Source organism: Eptatretus burgeri, chromosome 16 (genome assembly GCF_056783735.1).
Source record: "Eptatretus burgeri isolate ZD-2024b chromosome 16, Ebu_testis_v1, whole genome shotgun sequence".
Taxonomy (NCBI): Eukaryota; Metazoa; Chordata; class Myxini; order Myxiniformes; family Myxinidae; genus Eptatretus; species Eptatretus burgeri.
In genome coordinates, this window is record NC_140976.1 from 61,164,044 (window position 1) to 61,177,744 (window position 13,701).

The 13,701-nt window shown below is 48.7% G+C and overlaps 1 protein-coding gene across 2 annotated transcripts in view; it reads right to left on the reverse strand.

The window, feature by feature from the left end:
* Positions 1-13,701, reverse strand: part of KSR2 (kinase suppressor of ras 2) — a 201,073-nt gene that overhangs the window by 53,942 nt on the left and 133,430 nt on the right. For both annotated transcript variants that reach the window (XM_085860306.1, XM_085860305.1), the window contains exons 9-11: positions 7,016-7,077; positions 2,665-2,765; positions 1,193-1,376 (exon numbers count right to left, since the gene is read on the reverse strand). In XM_085860306.1, the coding sequence (XP_085716432.1) occupies positions 1,193-1,376; positions 2,665-2,765; positions 7,016-7,077 (347 nt within the window). The remainder of the gene's footprint in view (positions 1-1,192; positions 1,377-2,664; positions 2,766-7,015; positions 7,078-13,701) is intronic.

The following is a 13,701-nucleotide window of genomic DNA, read 5'->3' on the forward strand; positions in this document are numbered from 1 at the left end:
AGCCACAGGCTGCATACAAATAAGTAAAAAAATAAATAACTAAATAATTAGATGAAAGAGAGGTGTGTAAGGAGTCATCATTGAGTGGTGGTATACCACACAGACAAACATGAGGTGGTTACAGAGAGGTATACGCAGCAATGGGTATTCCAGAGGTCTTGGAAGGGTTCATGAGGACAATGGTACAAATCTACAGAAGCCTGTCACCTGACATTTAAAAATCATTCCACAACATTAAATACATAAATGTCATTGTGTGTGTGCGTGTGCGCGCATGTGCGCGCGTGTGCGCGTGTGTGTGTGTGTGTGTGTGTGTGTGTGTGTGTGTGTGTGTGTGTGTGTGTGTGTGTGTGTGTGTGTGTGTGTGTGTGTGTGTGTGTGTGTGTGTACGCACGCACGCATATCTGGGCCAATTGCCACCAAACTTGGCACATGGACCAACTTCGACCTCATGGTGAACATGGGCTACATGGTTTCATCTGTAGTCATGGGAGTTCTACACAAGGATACAAGGATACGAGAAAATGATACGCTGTTGGAGGACATTCGGCCCATCTTGCCTGTACCACATCAACACCAGACCAAAAAAAGAAAAATGCGTTTTGTTTTGTTTTTCTTTGCAAGGGAGGTGGCATGGGCGAAGACGGATAAAAAACACACAACATAAACTACACAACACCCCTTAACAAGACCCCGACAAACAACACTCCACACAGATGCACACAGAGAGCTGGGCCTGAATGGTTTGGGAGGGAAGGTCGACAAAAATTCTCCATGTAAATGTGTATCGTGTCGCACCACCCAGTAGTCGTGGCAGAGGGTATTCATGTCAGCTGTGGAGATAAGTTGCATTGTTGCATTGTACATGTCCCCAGAGAGAGGGAAGCCCCAAAGCCAACCTCCACTGATCAGGGAAGGGTGGGGTGGAAGTCCGGAGAGAGGGGTTAGGGGTGGTGTGGGAGTCTGGAGGGAGGGGGGATGACAAGGGGTGGGAGGAGGGACCCGGCGTTGCCCAGAAAAGCCGGGCACCCCAGCTCGTATTAAATAATTGTTTGTTCAAGTGGTTTTGTGATTAGTGTGGCAATACGGTAGTGTGACTGAAACACCATTCATATATTTACGAACAACAACATATTGATCAAGAACAAGGAACAAGAATCTGAAATTACAAACTTAACAAAGGCATACAAACCTGGAAAATTAAAATGCTGCTTCCCATGTCGGATGGTCTGTGGTGAAGGATGAAGGCAAGGTGATGGTGGCGTGGTGCTGGAAGGGTTTGAGATGAGATGAGGAGCAGGGGATGACGGCGTCGACGACGTTGTGCTGGATGGGTTGCTGCTCGAATCCGGTTGGTAAGGCACAGATATCTGGTCCTGAATGGGTATTGAGCACAATGTGAGACACAAACATCACTGAAAATGAACCACGAAGGATGCTTTCAAAAACTTATAATGTAAAAAACATTATTTGGAAATAAACTTCCCACTTTGCTGTACCAGTGTTACTGAGAAATGTGTAGCATTATAGCAACAGTCAGACATGAGACAAAGACCAAGTGAAAGAGAGGGAAGGGGACATGTCTTTTTTTTAAACATACAACGTTGAGGCTCGTGGTGCAGCGAGAACACAAAATGGATCAGGATGCAACAGAACAAAAGGAACAGTACAAAGAGAGGGGGGAACACACCAACAGCAGGGCTGAGGGTCAAAATTGAGGGAGACCATATCCTGTCTGTGCTCTGTTCCCCTTATATTTATGTAGGGTGCTTGAGGTCTGCCAGCCACCCCCTACTGGTGAATCTGCCAAAATCAAGAATCACTGCTCACCTTCACTCTTTCATTCCTCTTTTTTCCCCACCTGTCGAACAAGCTCCCACACTCTCTTCAATCCCATTCTTCCCTCCAGATCTTCAAAACAGCTGTTCACCACCATCTCACATCTTCCCCCATCCAAAACCTTGATCTTTTCTACCTCCATTAACCCACCCTAAACCCACCTTCTTCAAATTCCCTGTTTTCCGAACTGAAAGTCCTTGTAGTGTCCATCTTGTTTACCCCATATACCCCACCACTTCCCTCGCTCTTCCACAGATCTGCGGATGTCCGTTTCCTACTGTTGTGCGTCCCTCTCTCGCCTCCTCGTCTCCTGCTCCCCTTGTTATATGTTCTTTGTTAGGTCTTGTATGAGCCTCGACAAAGTGGACAAAAAAAGGTATGTGGGTATGAATGATGGGTGGGATACATGTGGAGAGGGGGTGGAACAAGATAAAGATGACTTTCAGGAAGGAAAAATTGGAAATTTGGAAAGATGTGGGGGGAGGGATTGAGCTTGCTGGGATGATTGAGCCATTCGAGTATCCTGCGTCGGAGTGGCGACCTGTCCAGAATTCTGCCCAATAGCCAAGGAAACTGCTTCGGCAGCACCGACGCTCTGCACAGAGTATGGTCCCAATGGATGGATGGATTGCTGTTGAAAACGTCCAACAGGAGCAGTCACTTCAGCATTTCCTATTTTGGCCGTGGTGACTGGGGTGTCTGTTTTTTTTTTTTTGCATACATTGTCGAGGTACGTATAAGAGGGGGTGGGCATGGGGTGTGATTAAATATGTGACAGAATCAAGAGTGACAGAATAAGTGATGCGATTAAATATGACAAAGTACCTTCTCACGAGGCAACGTCTTACTCTGGTGGAGATCAAGCATTCGGCGGGGACGTCGGTTGTTCATGTCACATGGCACAGATTCTGTCCGCTTGAGACAGGCTGTTATAATATCAACAAGGCAAAAACACAAACATGGCTATTAGTGGATGTAATAGGAGGGACAAGGATGAGGTGGATATGGTGGAAATGAACAGCAAATATCAACAGCACAAACACTTTTCATGAACTAAAACGTTTGAGGATTGTAGAGTAGTCAAGTGGTCTTCTGGACCTCATACCACTGGCATGAAAGCTTGTATGAAACTGTCTGAGTTGAACTTCGATGGTCGATTGCTCTTTGCAGGTCATTTTGGAGAGATCTTGTCAGGAAAATGAGTACCAGCTTGCTGGGATGATTGAGCCATTCGAGTATCCTGCGTCGGAGTGGCGACCTGTCCAGAATTCTGCCCAATAGCCAAGGAAACTGCTTCGGCAGCACCGACGCTCTGCACAGAGTATGGTCCCAATGGATGGATGGATTGCTGTTGAAAACGTCCAACAGGAGCAGTCACTTCAGCATTTCCTATTTTGGCCGTGGTGACTGGGGTGTCTGTTTTTTTTTTTTGCATACATTGTCGAGGTACGTATAAGAGCGAACACACATAACATAAAACAAAAGGAGCATGAGACAAGAGTGGCGGGAGAGGGAAGCACAAAATAGTGGGGAACAAAGACATTAGATCTGTGGAAGGGAGAGGGAGGGATGGGGTACACGGGGTAAACAAGATGGACAGTACAGAGAATTTCAGGAAAGAAAGTAGGGAATTTGAAGGAGGTGGGTTTGGGGTGGATAAACGGGGGTAGAAAAGATCGAGGTTTTGGATGGGGAAATACGAGATGGTGGTGAACTGCTGTTTTGTAGACCTGGAGGGAGGAGTCGGACTGAAGAGTGTGTAGGAGATTGTTCCAGAGGTGGAGAAAAAAGGAGGAATGAAAGAGTAAAGGTGAGCAGTGATTCTTGCTTTTGGCAGTTTCACCAGAAGGGGGGTTTTGGCCGACTTAGAGCTCCCTGCAGAAATATAGTGGGGACAGATCGCAGACATAGCGGGAGGCGGCGGGAGGGGGCAAGGCCGAGGAGGAGATGGTAAAAGACAAAGACCACTGACCTGCCTGTAGTGAAAGAGTGAGAGACCCCAAAAGTCTGCTTCATCGTGGAAGACACCAATGATCCGAAATGCCTTGGTTTCCACAGCTTGAAGCGAAGCGAGGTGAGAGGCAGCAGCACCACTCCAAAGGGAAGAGCAGCCGTCCATCAGGCTGCATGAGGGTCATTCCATGTCAAATCATCAAAGAATCTGCCGTCATCTCTCAGATTTTTGTAAAACTTTGGGAACCAATTGGGACCCATGAAAAACGGCAAGAACTCAAATATTTTTGCTAACAGCCTCTTAATTAGTGAGATACAGACTAACGAACTTTGGACTAATTAGCACGATGTCGCGAATTCAAATGGCCATATCTCTAAAAGTATAACACCGAGAGAGCTGGTTTTGGTGTTATTTTAAAGGTATTTTCATGCCCTATGAATTTGTCTGGGCAACATTTTCCTACCTCCAACCACAAAAAAGTTATCACAAAATATAAACTTCAATCGTGAATCCCCAAAAAATGTGTCCTTCAAATTTTCTCAAATTCATCCCAGAGGTACCTTATGATGTCAAGAAGCTTCCACATAAGTTTTGTGATGGGCACTCCAATAGTTTCTGAGATATGAGCAATAATGTACATGTACGTATGGCATATAGGTTCAAAAATCAGCATTTGTAATGTATTATACAATCATTCTAACCTAGCCATGACAGGGAACACAGGGAACGACCATCAATTGCTTTGAAGTATCATATACTTTCATTTTCAACTGGGCCTGAGGGGAAGAAACAAGTGCTGCTGTTGCTGCATTGAAGAGGAAATTGAAAGCCGACGTCAGGTTAGTGAACACTGTGTACTTGAACTCACTTATTGATTGTATAATACATTACAAATGCTGATTTTCGAACCTATATGCCATACGTACATGTACATTATTGCTCATATCTCAGAAACTATTGGAGTGCCCATCACAAAATTTATGTGGAAGCTTCTTGACATCACAAGGTACCTCTGGGATGAATTTGAGGAAATTTGAAGGATACATTTTTTTGGTGATTCACGATTGAAGTTTATATTTTGTGATAACTTTTTTGTGGTTGGAGGTAGGAAAATGTTGCCCAGACAAATTCATAGGGCATGAAAATACCTTTAAAATAACACCAAAACCAGCTCTCTAGGTGTTATACTTTTAGAGATATGGCCATTTGAATTCGCGACATTGTGCTAATTAGTCCAAAGTTCGTTAGTCTGTATCTCACTAATTAAGAGGCTGTAAGCAAAAATATTTGAGTTCTTGCCGTTTTTCATGGATCCCAATTGGTTCCCAAAGTTTTACAAAAATCTGAGAGATGACGGCAGATTCTTTGATGATTTGACATGGAATGACCCCACATGAAAGCTTTGTATGTAGTCAGGAGTTCAGGTGTGCCAAGGAAGGACTTTGCACGATGTAGGATGCCCAGTCGGTGACTGGCTTTGGAGGTCAGCTTGGAAATGTGGCTTTCCCAGGAAAGATCATGACATGGCAGATAGTGAGGCCCAAATGCTTGCATGAAAGGACTTCTTCAAGAGGATTGTTGAGAAAGCAGATTGGAGGGGGCGGGGGGGGGGGGTGGTTCCAGATGGTCCTTTCAGAGACATTTTGAGAGTGTGACATTTGTCAGGATTGAAAGACATGTTCCAAGTGCTTAAACAGCTTGTGATTTTATCCAGATCTGCAGATGTTGGGATTTGTACCTTTTTCTCAAAAGCTTCGTTTCTTCCCAACACACTTCACCCGTCTACAGCTAATTAACTATACTCCTGCTTGGGGCATTGTGTGTGAGATAAGGAAGGTTTAACCTTCAGTGATTCAATCAAGGGAGCATTGTGTCGCAGAATCTGGGAGGAAAACCTCTGATCTTGCTTATCTGTTTGATATATATCACCAGGACATAAGCCAGCTGGTAATCCAGCTGGTAAGCCAGCTGGTAATCCAGCTGGTAATCCAGCTGGTCCTGGGATGAAAGAAGGAATTTTGCATTGTTATTTGCTGGAGATAAAATCGTGTATACATGAAGGAGTGATTCAACCATTCGAGTGGAGCACTCTCGAGGTCCCTCAGGTAAGAATTGTGGTGCCTGGGGTGTGTTTTCCGTGCGTACGTATCGATGTTTAATAAACAGTTTTCTCTCAAGTACATTGACGTCTTCATGCCTTAAGTGAAGGGTGATCACGCCTCGACACAGAGAGTGAAGAGGCTTCTCCTTGCCGATCTGAGGGATGAGGCACGGCATGGCAGAGGTTTGAGTCATCAGCAAAGATATCGAGGATTTTCCAGAGAGTTGGAGAGATCATCAATGAAAACGTCTGAACAGAGAGATCAGTGCCTTCCGAACAGAATTCCGGTGCTTCGTATCGAAGTCTCTCGAAGACACTGACGTTTCATCCACTGTGCCGATGCGGTCCAAAATGCTCCGGTCGTTATGCAGAACCGTTTTCAATTCCATTTATGTCAAATCAGTGCTGCTTGTGATCACATGACAATATTTTCGGAACAACGTGTGCAGCAATGTGATGCATTTTTTAATCTCGAGTGGAATGAGATATCGTATATAACGGATTGATTAGCAGAGGTCACTTTGGACGAGTTGAGAAAGAGCCTGCTGCATCCTCATCGCGGCTCGTCGATGGCCTTCAATGATCAAATGCAGTCATCTCCAAAGAATCCATGTCCATTGCAAAATGGTTTGTGCCGATCCCTCCACAACCAACACGAAAGAGCATCCGGTACATCAGCTGCAATTTACAGCTGCAACGCATCTGAGGCAGATTTCCGGGTTTTTCATGTAACATTTGATAACTGTCACAACTGCGCATTGTTGTGACATTTTCATCGTCGCTCCAACAATTGTGTCTCATATAGAACACCTGCTTTACATAGTACTTGCTGATGAAACATATGCCGTATATCTCATCACATGACTCACATTTGCTGAAGCAATGCAGAAACAACATGAGCAGTCACATTAACGATAAAAATTATCACTTCATGAACGTTTCGTCGAAGTGAGGTCGACAACATCAAACAGATGACAATACAACACAACATAACAGCACACTGCAAAAATATCACAACGCGCGCGCACGCACGCACGCACGCACGCACGCACGCACGCACGCACGCACACACACACACACGTTACACCTTGCCAATTCAGGGATATAGCTATGAGACTCACATCGCACGATTAGCAGTCGACAGGGTGGAGCTTCCTTGGTACACTTGTTGTGACATTTTAACCTGAAATGAAAAAAAAATAAATAAAACAAACTTGCGGAAGCAGCAAACAAAAAAAGTTCAACATATAATATTAAACCGGTGAGTTAATCTAAAAAATAAAATAAAATGAAAATAAAATAAATCAGCCAACAATTAATCTAATATATATATATATATATATATATATATATATATATATATATATATATATATATATATATATACATATATATACATATATATATACATATATATATATATATATATATATATATATATATATATATATATATATATGTATAGTCCATTTATTGAGAATATTGTCCATTATATATTGTTACGGCTGTGGAAATTCGCATTACACCATAAAGGGCCCGTAGGTGAGATATCTCTAAGTACATGTGTAGTTAGCCCAAACCCATTGAAAAGAGGGAATTTATGTGATCCATTCGTGCTGCGATCCTTTGAGTTAGGCGTTTTTCTTTTTCTATCTTTTATTTCAAACACCCAACATTTCAACAACCACGCCATCCCCATCACAGCGCCAATCACAATGCAACCACGCCACCTCCACCATCTACGCTACCACATCTTTGCCACCCGCCATTCAACAGGCTCCATGCGGTAACGATCTCCAGGGAGGAACAAACAAAAACAAACAAGGATGCTCGGTGGGCTTTTCCCACCTGTTTTCCGTCTGACTTCCCCGCGCTTTGGAGTGGAGGAAGAGCAATGCAGGTCAAAGGTCAGAGGTCATGTAAAGGTGGGGCCTCTTTTTGGGGGAATAATTCTCTGGCTCCGAGCCAAAAACTGACTCCCTCGGCCCCTGGACGGAGCGGGGTGGAGGGAAAGCGTGAGGGAACGCCTTTTTCGGGTACCCTCTCGAAGGAAGGTGGAGCCGAGAACGGGGCAGGGCGAAGGGCGGAGCCCCGGGCGATAAAAGAAGGACAGGGGTGGGCGCAAGGAGCGCTTTTTCTTCCTCTTCGTCTGGACTGGTGGTTCGGTTGGTTTTTGTGGAGAGTTGGTCTTCAGGAAGAGGTCCTGTGCCGTGCCTTGGCAAGCGGCCCCGTCACGAAGGTAGGGACGGGAGACGTGGCGGCGCCCGTTGCGAGGTGGACCTGTGCGTCCGGACGGGGAGTGCCGGAGAGGGTTCGCCGGCCGCGAGAGAGGTCGGGGCCGGGCGCGACCACGCCGACGGTCGCGGGAGAGGGACTCACCAGCCAAAGGGAAGTCACCATTTTCTTTTCGGGGTTTTTGTATGGATCTTGTGGCGCCGTGTCTCGCAAAGTAGAACTGTTTAAGTGTTGCCGTGTGTACGCGTATTCGGTTGTAGCTCTGCATCGTTTCTTTTGTTTTAATTGCTTTATGTGCATTTTGATTGTGTATGGCTGTAAATACGTGCCTTACGTGCTTGTCTGTGTGTGCGTGTGAATAAAATGCTTGCTTGTTGAACTGTGCCCGTTTCGCTTTGTCTTTTCTCTATTGACCCTCCATCTTGCATCACGGAAAGGGGTTCGTAGTGGGTGCAACATCCCACTAATTAATCGGAACCGTTGAAGCCGACGATAACACTGCTCGGTTATCAGTGTAGCACGGAACGGACCGCTTAAGCGGTTCGTGTCCGGAGTCGGCCTGTGGTGTGGTACGATCGCCCAGTCGACCATCCGTGCAGGTACTGAGGTCGATCGAATTTGGCGAGCAACCCTATCCTGCGCGGGTGGGCAATTGGCACGGTCGTGGTGGGGTTAAACCCCCACCCGTGACTAGCTCCCGGCGTTGTTCCGAGAGGGTCACGACAGAATTGTCCGTCCGGTGGGTGACGTGCCGCGATTCGAGTTACGCGGCTGTCCGCACGCCGGCGGGTGCGAATTCGCAACACTGGTCCGGGAGTGGGATTCGAATCCCTCCCGCCTCCAAGCTAAATTCACGGGAATCGGTTAGGGGTGAGTGGAGCGACCCCGGATTCCCTCCAAATTACGAGCGAGCTAAATTAACCCGTTACAAGAAATAAGATGGAGTCTCAAGGCGAGCGGGAGCCGTGGGTAGTAGAAATGGATGTAGAACTGTTGGAATCCATGGCCCAGGATGAAAGCCCTGAGCAGGAAATGTTTATTGTGCAGGAACAGTTTTCCCCCCAACTAAACCCAGAGCCCGAAATGGGTGCGGCGGCGGCCACGGTGTATGACACCTCCCCCCTTCCCCCCTCTCCACCAAAACCCCCGATCCTCGCCGAATCGGCTCAGCCATTCGCCATGCTGGCAAAGATGAATGCGAATATAAACAACAAAATGGATGGAAACGCACTCGAGATGAAAAACGAAATAAAAGGCATGAATGCGAAGATGGATACAAGCACGAATGAAATAAAAACAAATGTGTGCAGGATGAATAATCAAATGAATGCGAATTTACAACAGGTGAAGAACGGAATGGAAAACAAAATGGAAAAAATGCGGGGTGAGATGCAGCAAATGGGTCGAAGCCTGCAGGCAGGCATAATGGCAATTGCGGGGAGCGAAACGCGGGCAGTGGAACTCAAAATTGGGGCGCCATGTGTGGGAGCGAACGAGCTGGGAGGGAGTGCAATGGCTGTCAGGCCCGCAATGGAGGCGGGTGAGGAGAAAATAATTCGGGAGACGCGTTGGGCGAGACTCGAGCAGGTGACAAAGGAAGTGACGGTGACACAGAGGGAAAAACTAAATGGGGTGACCGAAACGTGAGAGACGAGACACGAGGTGATGACGGAAAGAAGAAAGGAAATAATAGTTGAGACAAGGGAGATAACAAGGGAAGAGACGGAAATAAGAGACGCGGGAGATGGGAACGATAGAGGAGAAACTACACGATGAAGACGGGGTGGAAGAAACTAAAGACGAACACACACACACACAGAGTTAGCGAGGCTTAATGGGGGTGAGCTGGCAGACTGTTTCGTGACCCGGTGCAAGCAGCTGGATGGCCTCCTCCAGGAACGAGGGGAGGGAGTATTCCCCCTTGAGGCGACTCACCACCAGGCAGGTCCGGTCGAGCCTTGCGAGGTCGAGGGGATGAGTGCTGCGAACGGGTGCACGAGGAGCTTGGGGGGTATAGAGACCCCGGAACCCCTTGTGGGGACACGAATCCCCAGTGTGGTCGTCCCGGTGCGTGTGGTGAAAGGTGTGAGTGCGCCCCATGTGTGGAAGCGACCCCGTGTATGGATGAGACCCTGGGTATGAGTGACACCCCGTGTGGGAGTGAAACCCCGCGTGTGAGTGCTGTGGTGGCAAGTGTGCCGAAGTGAGTGCCTCCCAGCACGCCGCGTGTGGATGAGGAACCGTGTGTGGAAGGAGCCACGGGTGCAGGTGAACGGCTGTGTGTGAATGGAACCACGTGTGCAAAGGAAATGGCACGAGTGAGTGAGCGGCCGAGTGTGAGGGAGACCGTGTGTGTGTGTGTGTGTGAGAGAGCGGTATGTGAGGGAGATGACGGTCGGCATGAGGGAGCAGGCAGCCGCGTCTTCCGGTGTGAATGTGATGGAATGGTGTGTGAGTGTCGTAACACACAGAAGTGCGTGTGTTGAATGGAGACGACGACGGCGACAGATGAGGGACAAAGGCCGGGTAGCGGCCGTAGCTTATTTGAGCACCGCGCCGGGTTCATCCAGCAGCGAGCGCGAGGTGCGGGCCATGCAACGCACGTGCTCGCTTGCGGGAGTGAAGCCCGGTCCGGAAAAGAGCGCGGTGAATGTTGCCGATCCCGCGACGGACAACGTTTAGGCAGGTAAACAGATTTGGACCGGATGGGTTCTCCACGCGGGCGTGTGTGTTAAGCTCCAACGGGCAGAGCACATGTGTTCGCGTGGGGAACCCCTCGAGACGTGAGGCTTGTGTTTTTTTGTTTTTTTTGATGCGCCGGGCGACGTCATGGCTGCGTGTGTGATTGGAATCCAGCAGGAGGGTGAATCCCTGCCGGATGGTACCGTCCAAGAGAGACGAGGGACGCGAACAGCTGCCATGAAGTCACGCTAAAGGAGCGCGGCTGCGAATTGCCGCGCTGGTGCTGCGCGTAATTGAAAAAAAAAAAAAACAAGCCTCGCTTTCGGGTGAACAGGATTCCCGGGCTAGGGGTGGAAGACCCCCCTGCCCGGGCACAGGATGGAACTACTTAGGGGGAAGGGTTAGCTTAGCTAGACCGGTTTCATGGGGCAGGGGTAAGTCCTCATGGGGTCCATGGAATGGGATAGCTAGAGGGATTGTAGGCAGATTTAGGAAGGGAGTTAGGTTGGAAAAATGGGACATTTTGGAGACAGTGACAGACTGTGGATGTGTAGAGGGGACGTAGCTTAGCTACGTAGTGTTAAAAGGAACGTGCTATCGTGTAAGGGACGGCGTGGGAGCACGAGGTAGTTAGGGGATGTCATCAGCAGGATGGCAAAGATCAGCGATGTGTGTGTTGAAAAGTTGTGAGGTGAATACATGTAGAGTGAGTGAGGCCAGCGGGTCTGTGTGTATGAAGTGATTGGGGAATGCATGGTGCGATGAGTGATTGGGGGGAAGAGTGACTCCCGCCCAAGGGACCCCGGGGTCAGTGTAGAGTGAGTTAGTTGGGTTAATTAAATTGACAAAATGGAAGTCGTTTTTGCTGTTGGTGGGTGTGTAGGCTTGATACCCATTTGGAGGGGTGCAGGAGCCCTGTTGACGGGCTGGGAGCGTCGCTGCGAAAGGTGAGTATTGCAGAGTGGGTACCCCGGGCACCGGGCTAGTCGGCTGTGGTAGGCCAAGGGCCCATGGGGGGCCGGGATAGCGTAGTGGACACGGGTGCGCCCGCATGATGCGGGGCCCGGGGCGCCGTTAGCCGCGTGGGCAGTGTTGTGGGTACGGGTGACCCTCGGAAAGGGGCCCGGGAAGTCTGCCTGCCACGTGAGCGTTTCAGGTGAGTCGCCAGAGAGGGCACTCCCCGGTGTTTAGGGAGCTGGAAGGCTCAGAGGCAGTGTAGTGCCTGGGGGTGCCATAGCTGGAGAATCGGCAGAGGGTAGTGCCTGCCAAGGGTAGCCACGCTTCCCAGCCATGAAACCGTGTGAGGGCACGGAGAGAAAATTGGGGGGCGAGGCCCGAAATTGTGAGGACAGCAACACAGGCGACGGGAATCTGGGTTGTTAGAACCAATAGTTTAAGCGCGAGGCGCTTGTTGAAAACCCCGGGGTAGTTTAAAGGTTAATGGTTAGGGTAGATTAGGAAGTGTACCCCTCCGCACCATCCACCCCTTCGCTCTCGTTGTGGGCCGCTGGACCCACTTTGGGTTAAAGATTGCTGAACTCTGGGGAGGCCATCCTGAGGCTTCGTTGGGCCTCGGCACAGGACGCTAGCCCTCCCTCCATTCCCCTCCGGGAAGGGAACGTAGGGGTTGGGAGTCGGCGAGGGGACGATAGGTTATCCGAACAAGGACGATAAAGGGGGTTAGGGGACGATTTATAGTGGGGAAGAGTAAAAAAATAATAATCATAAAAACAACGAAAAAATAAGTTGGGGCTCAATTGGTTTTTTACAAATTAAGGGAGTGGGTATGTACAGTGACAGGCAAAGGCGATAGGTGGGAGGGAGATGGGTTGGTAGGTGCGAGCCCGCCTTCTGAGTGGCCAGCACCACCGCACTTCCTCCATCAAAACTGCACTGCACGGCAAGAGGCCGGCCAACTTCATCGGCTGGCTGTTTGCTGCAAGGCCTGTACCAGCTGGATCGTCTGCAGCTGTTTTCTGCAAGGCCTGTGCCGGCCAGTTCATCTGCTGGCTGTGTTTGCTACAACGGCCTTGTTCTGCAGGCTGTGTTTGCCTGCTGCCTTTGCCATGCCATGCCCACATCATCAGTTTGCCCCCGTTCAATTTTGCTTTGCCCCCCCCCCCTCGTTCATTAGAATGTGCGCCAGGATCGTCGTGTCAGTTGCAAGAACTGTCCTGTTGGCAGCTACAACACGGACCTGCAGTGGCGGCCCGTGCACCGGTTCACCGTTGACTTTTGTTTTGCTTCCTGCAGAGTCCATAGATCCTGGGCCATGGTTAGTGTAGAATTTGTAAGCAAGATGTACTGTAAATATGAGTGCGCCCCGGAATGTATGTCTTAGCGCCAGCAATTTTATTTAAGTTGTCTGAGTGAGTGGGTTTGTTTAGTTAGTTACTCAGCCCTCAGGTTATTTATTTTGGGGACACGAATACCATGAATGTCGCACTCAGGGATCCGAAGGTAAAACGTACTAGGGGAGAACTACACATGGCACACAAGAATTTGACTCGGGACGAGTCTGTAAAAAGGGGAGGGGTCGTGTTTCGGCTGTGGAAATTCGCATTACACCATTCAGGGACCGTAGGCGAGATATCTCTAAGTACATGTGTAGTCAGCCCAAACCCGTTGTACACAGGGAATTTATGTGATCCATTCGGGCTGCGATCCTTTGAGTTAGGCGTTTTTTCTTTTTCTGTCTTTTATTTCAAACACCCAACATTCCAACAACCACGCCATCCCCATCACAGCGCCAACCACACTGCAACTACGCCACTTCCACCATCTACGCTACCACATCTTTGCCACCCGCCATTCAACAGGCTCCATGCGGTTACGATCTCCAGGGAGGAACAAACAAAAACTAACAAGGATGCTCGGTGGGCTTTTCCCG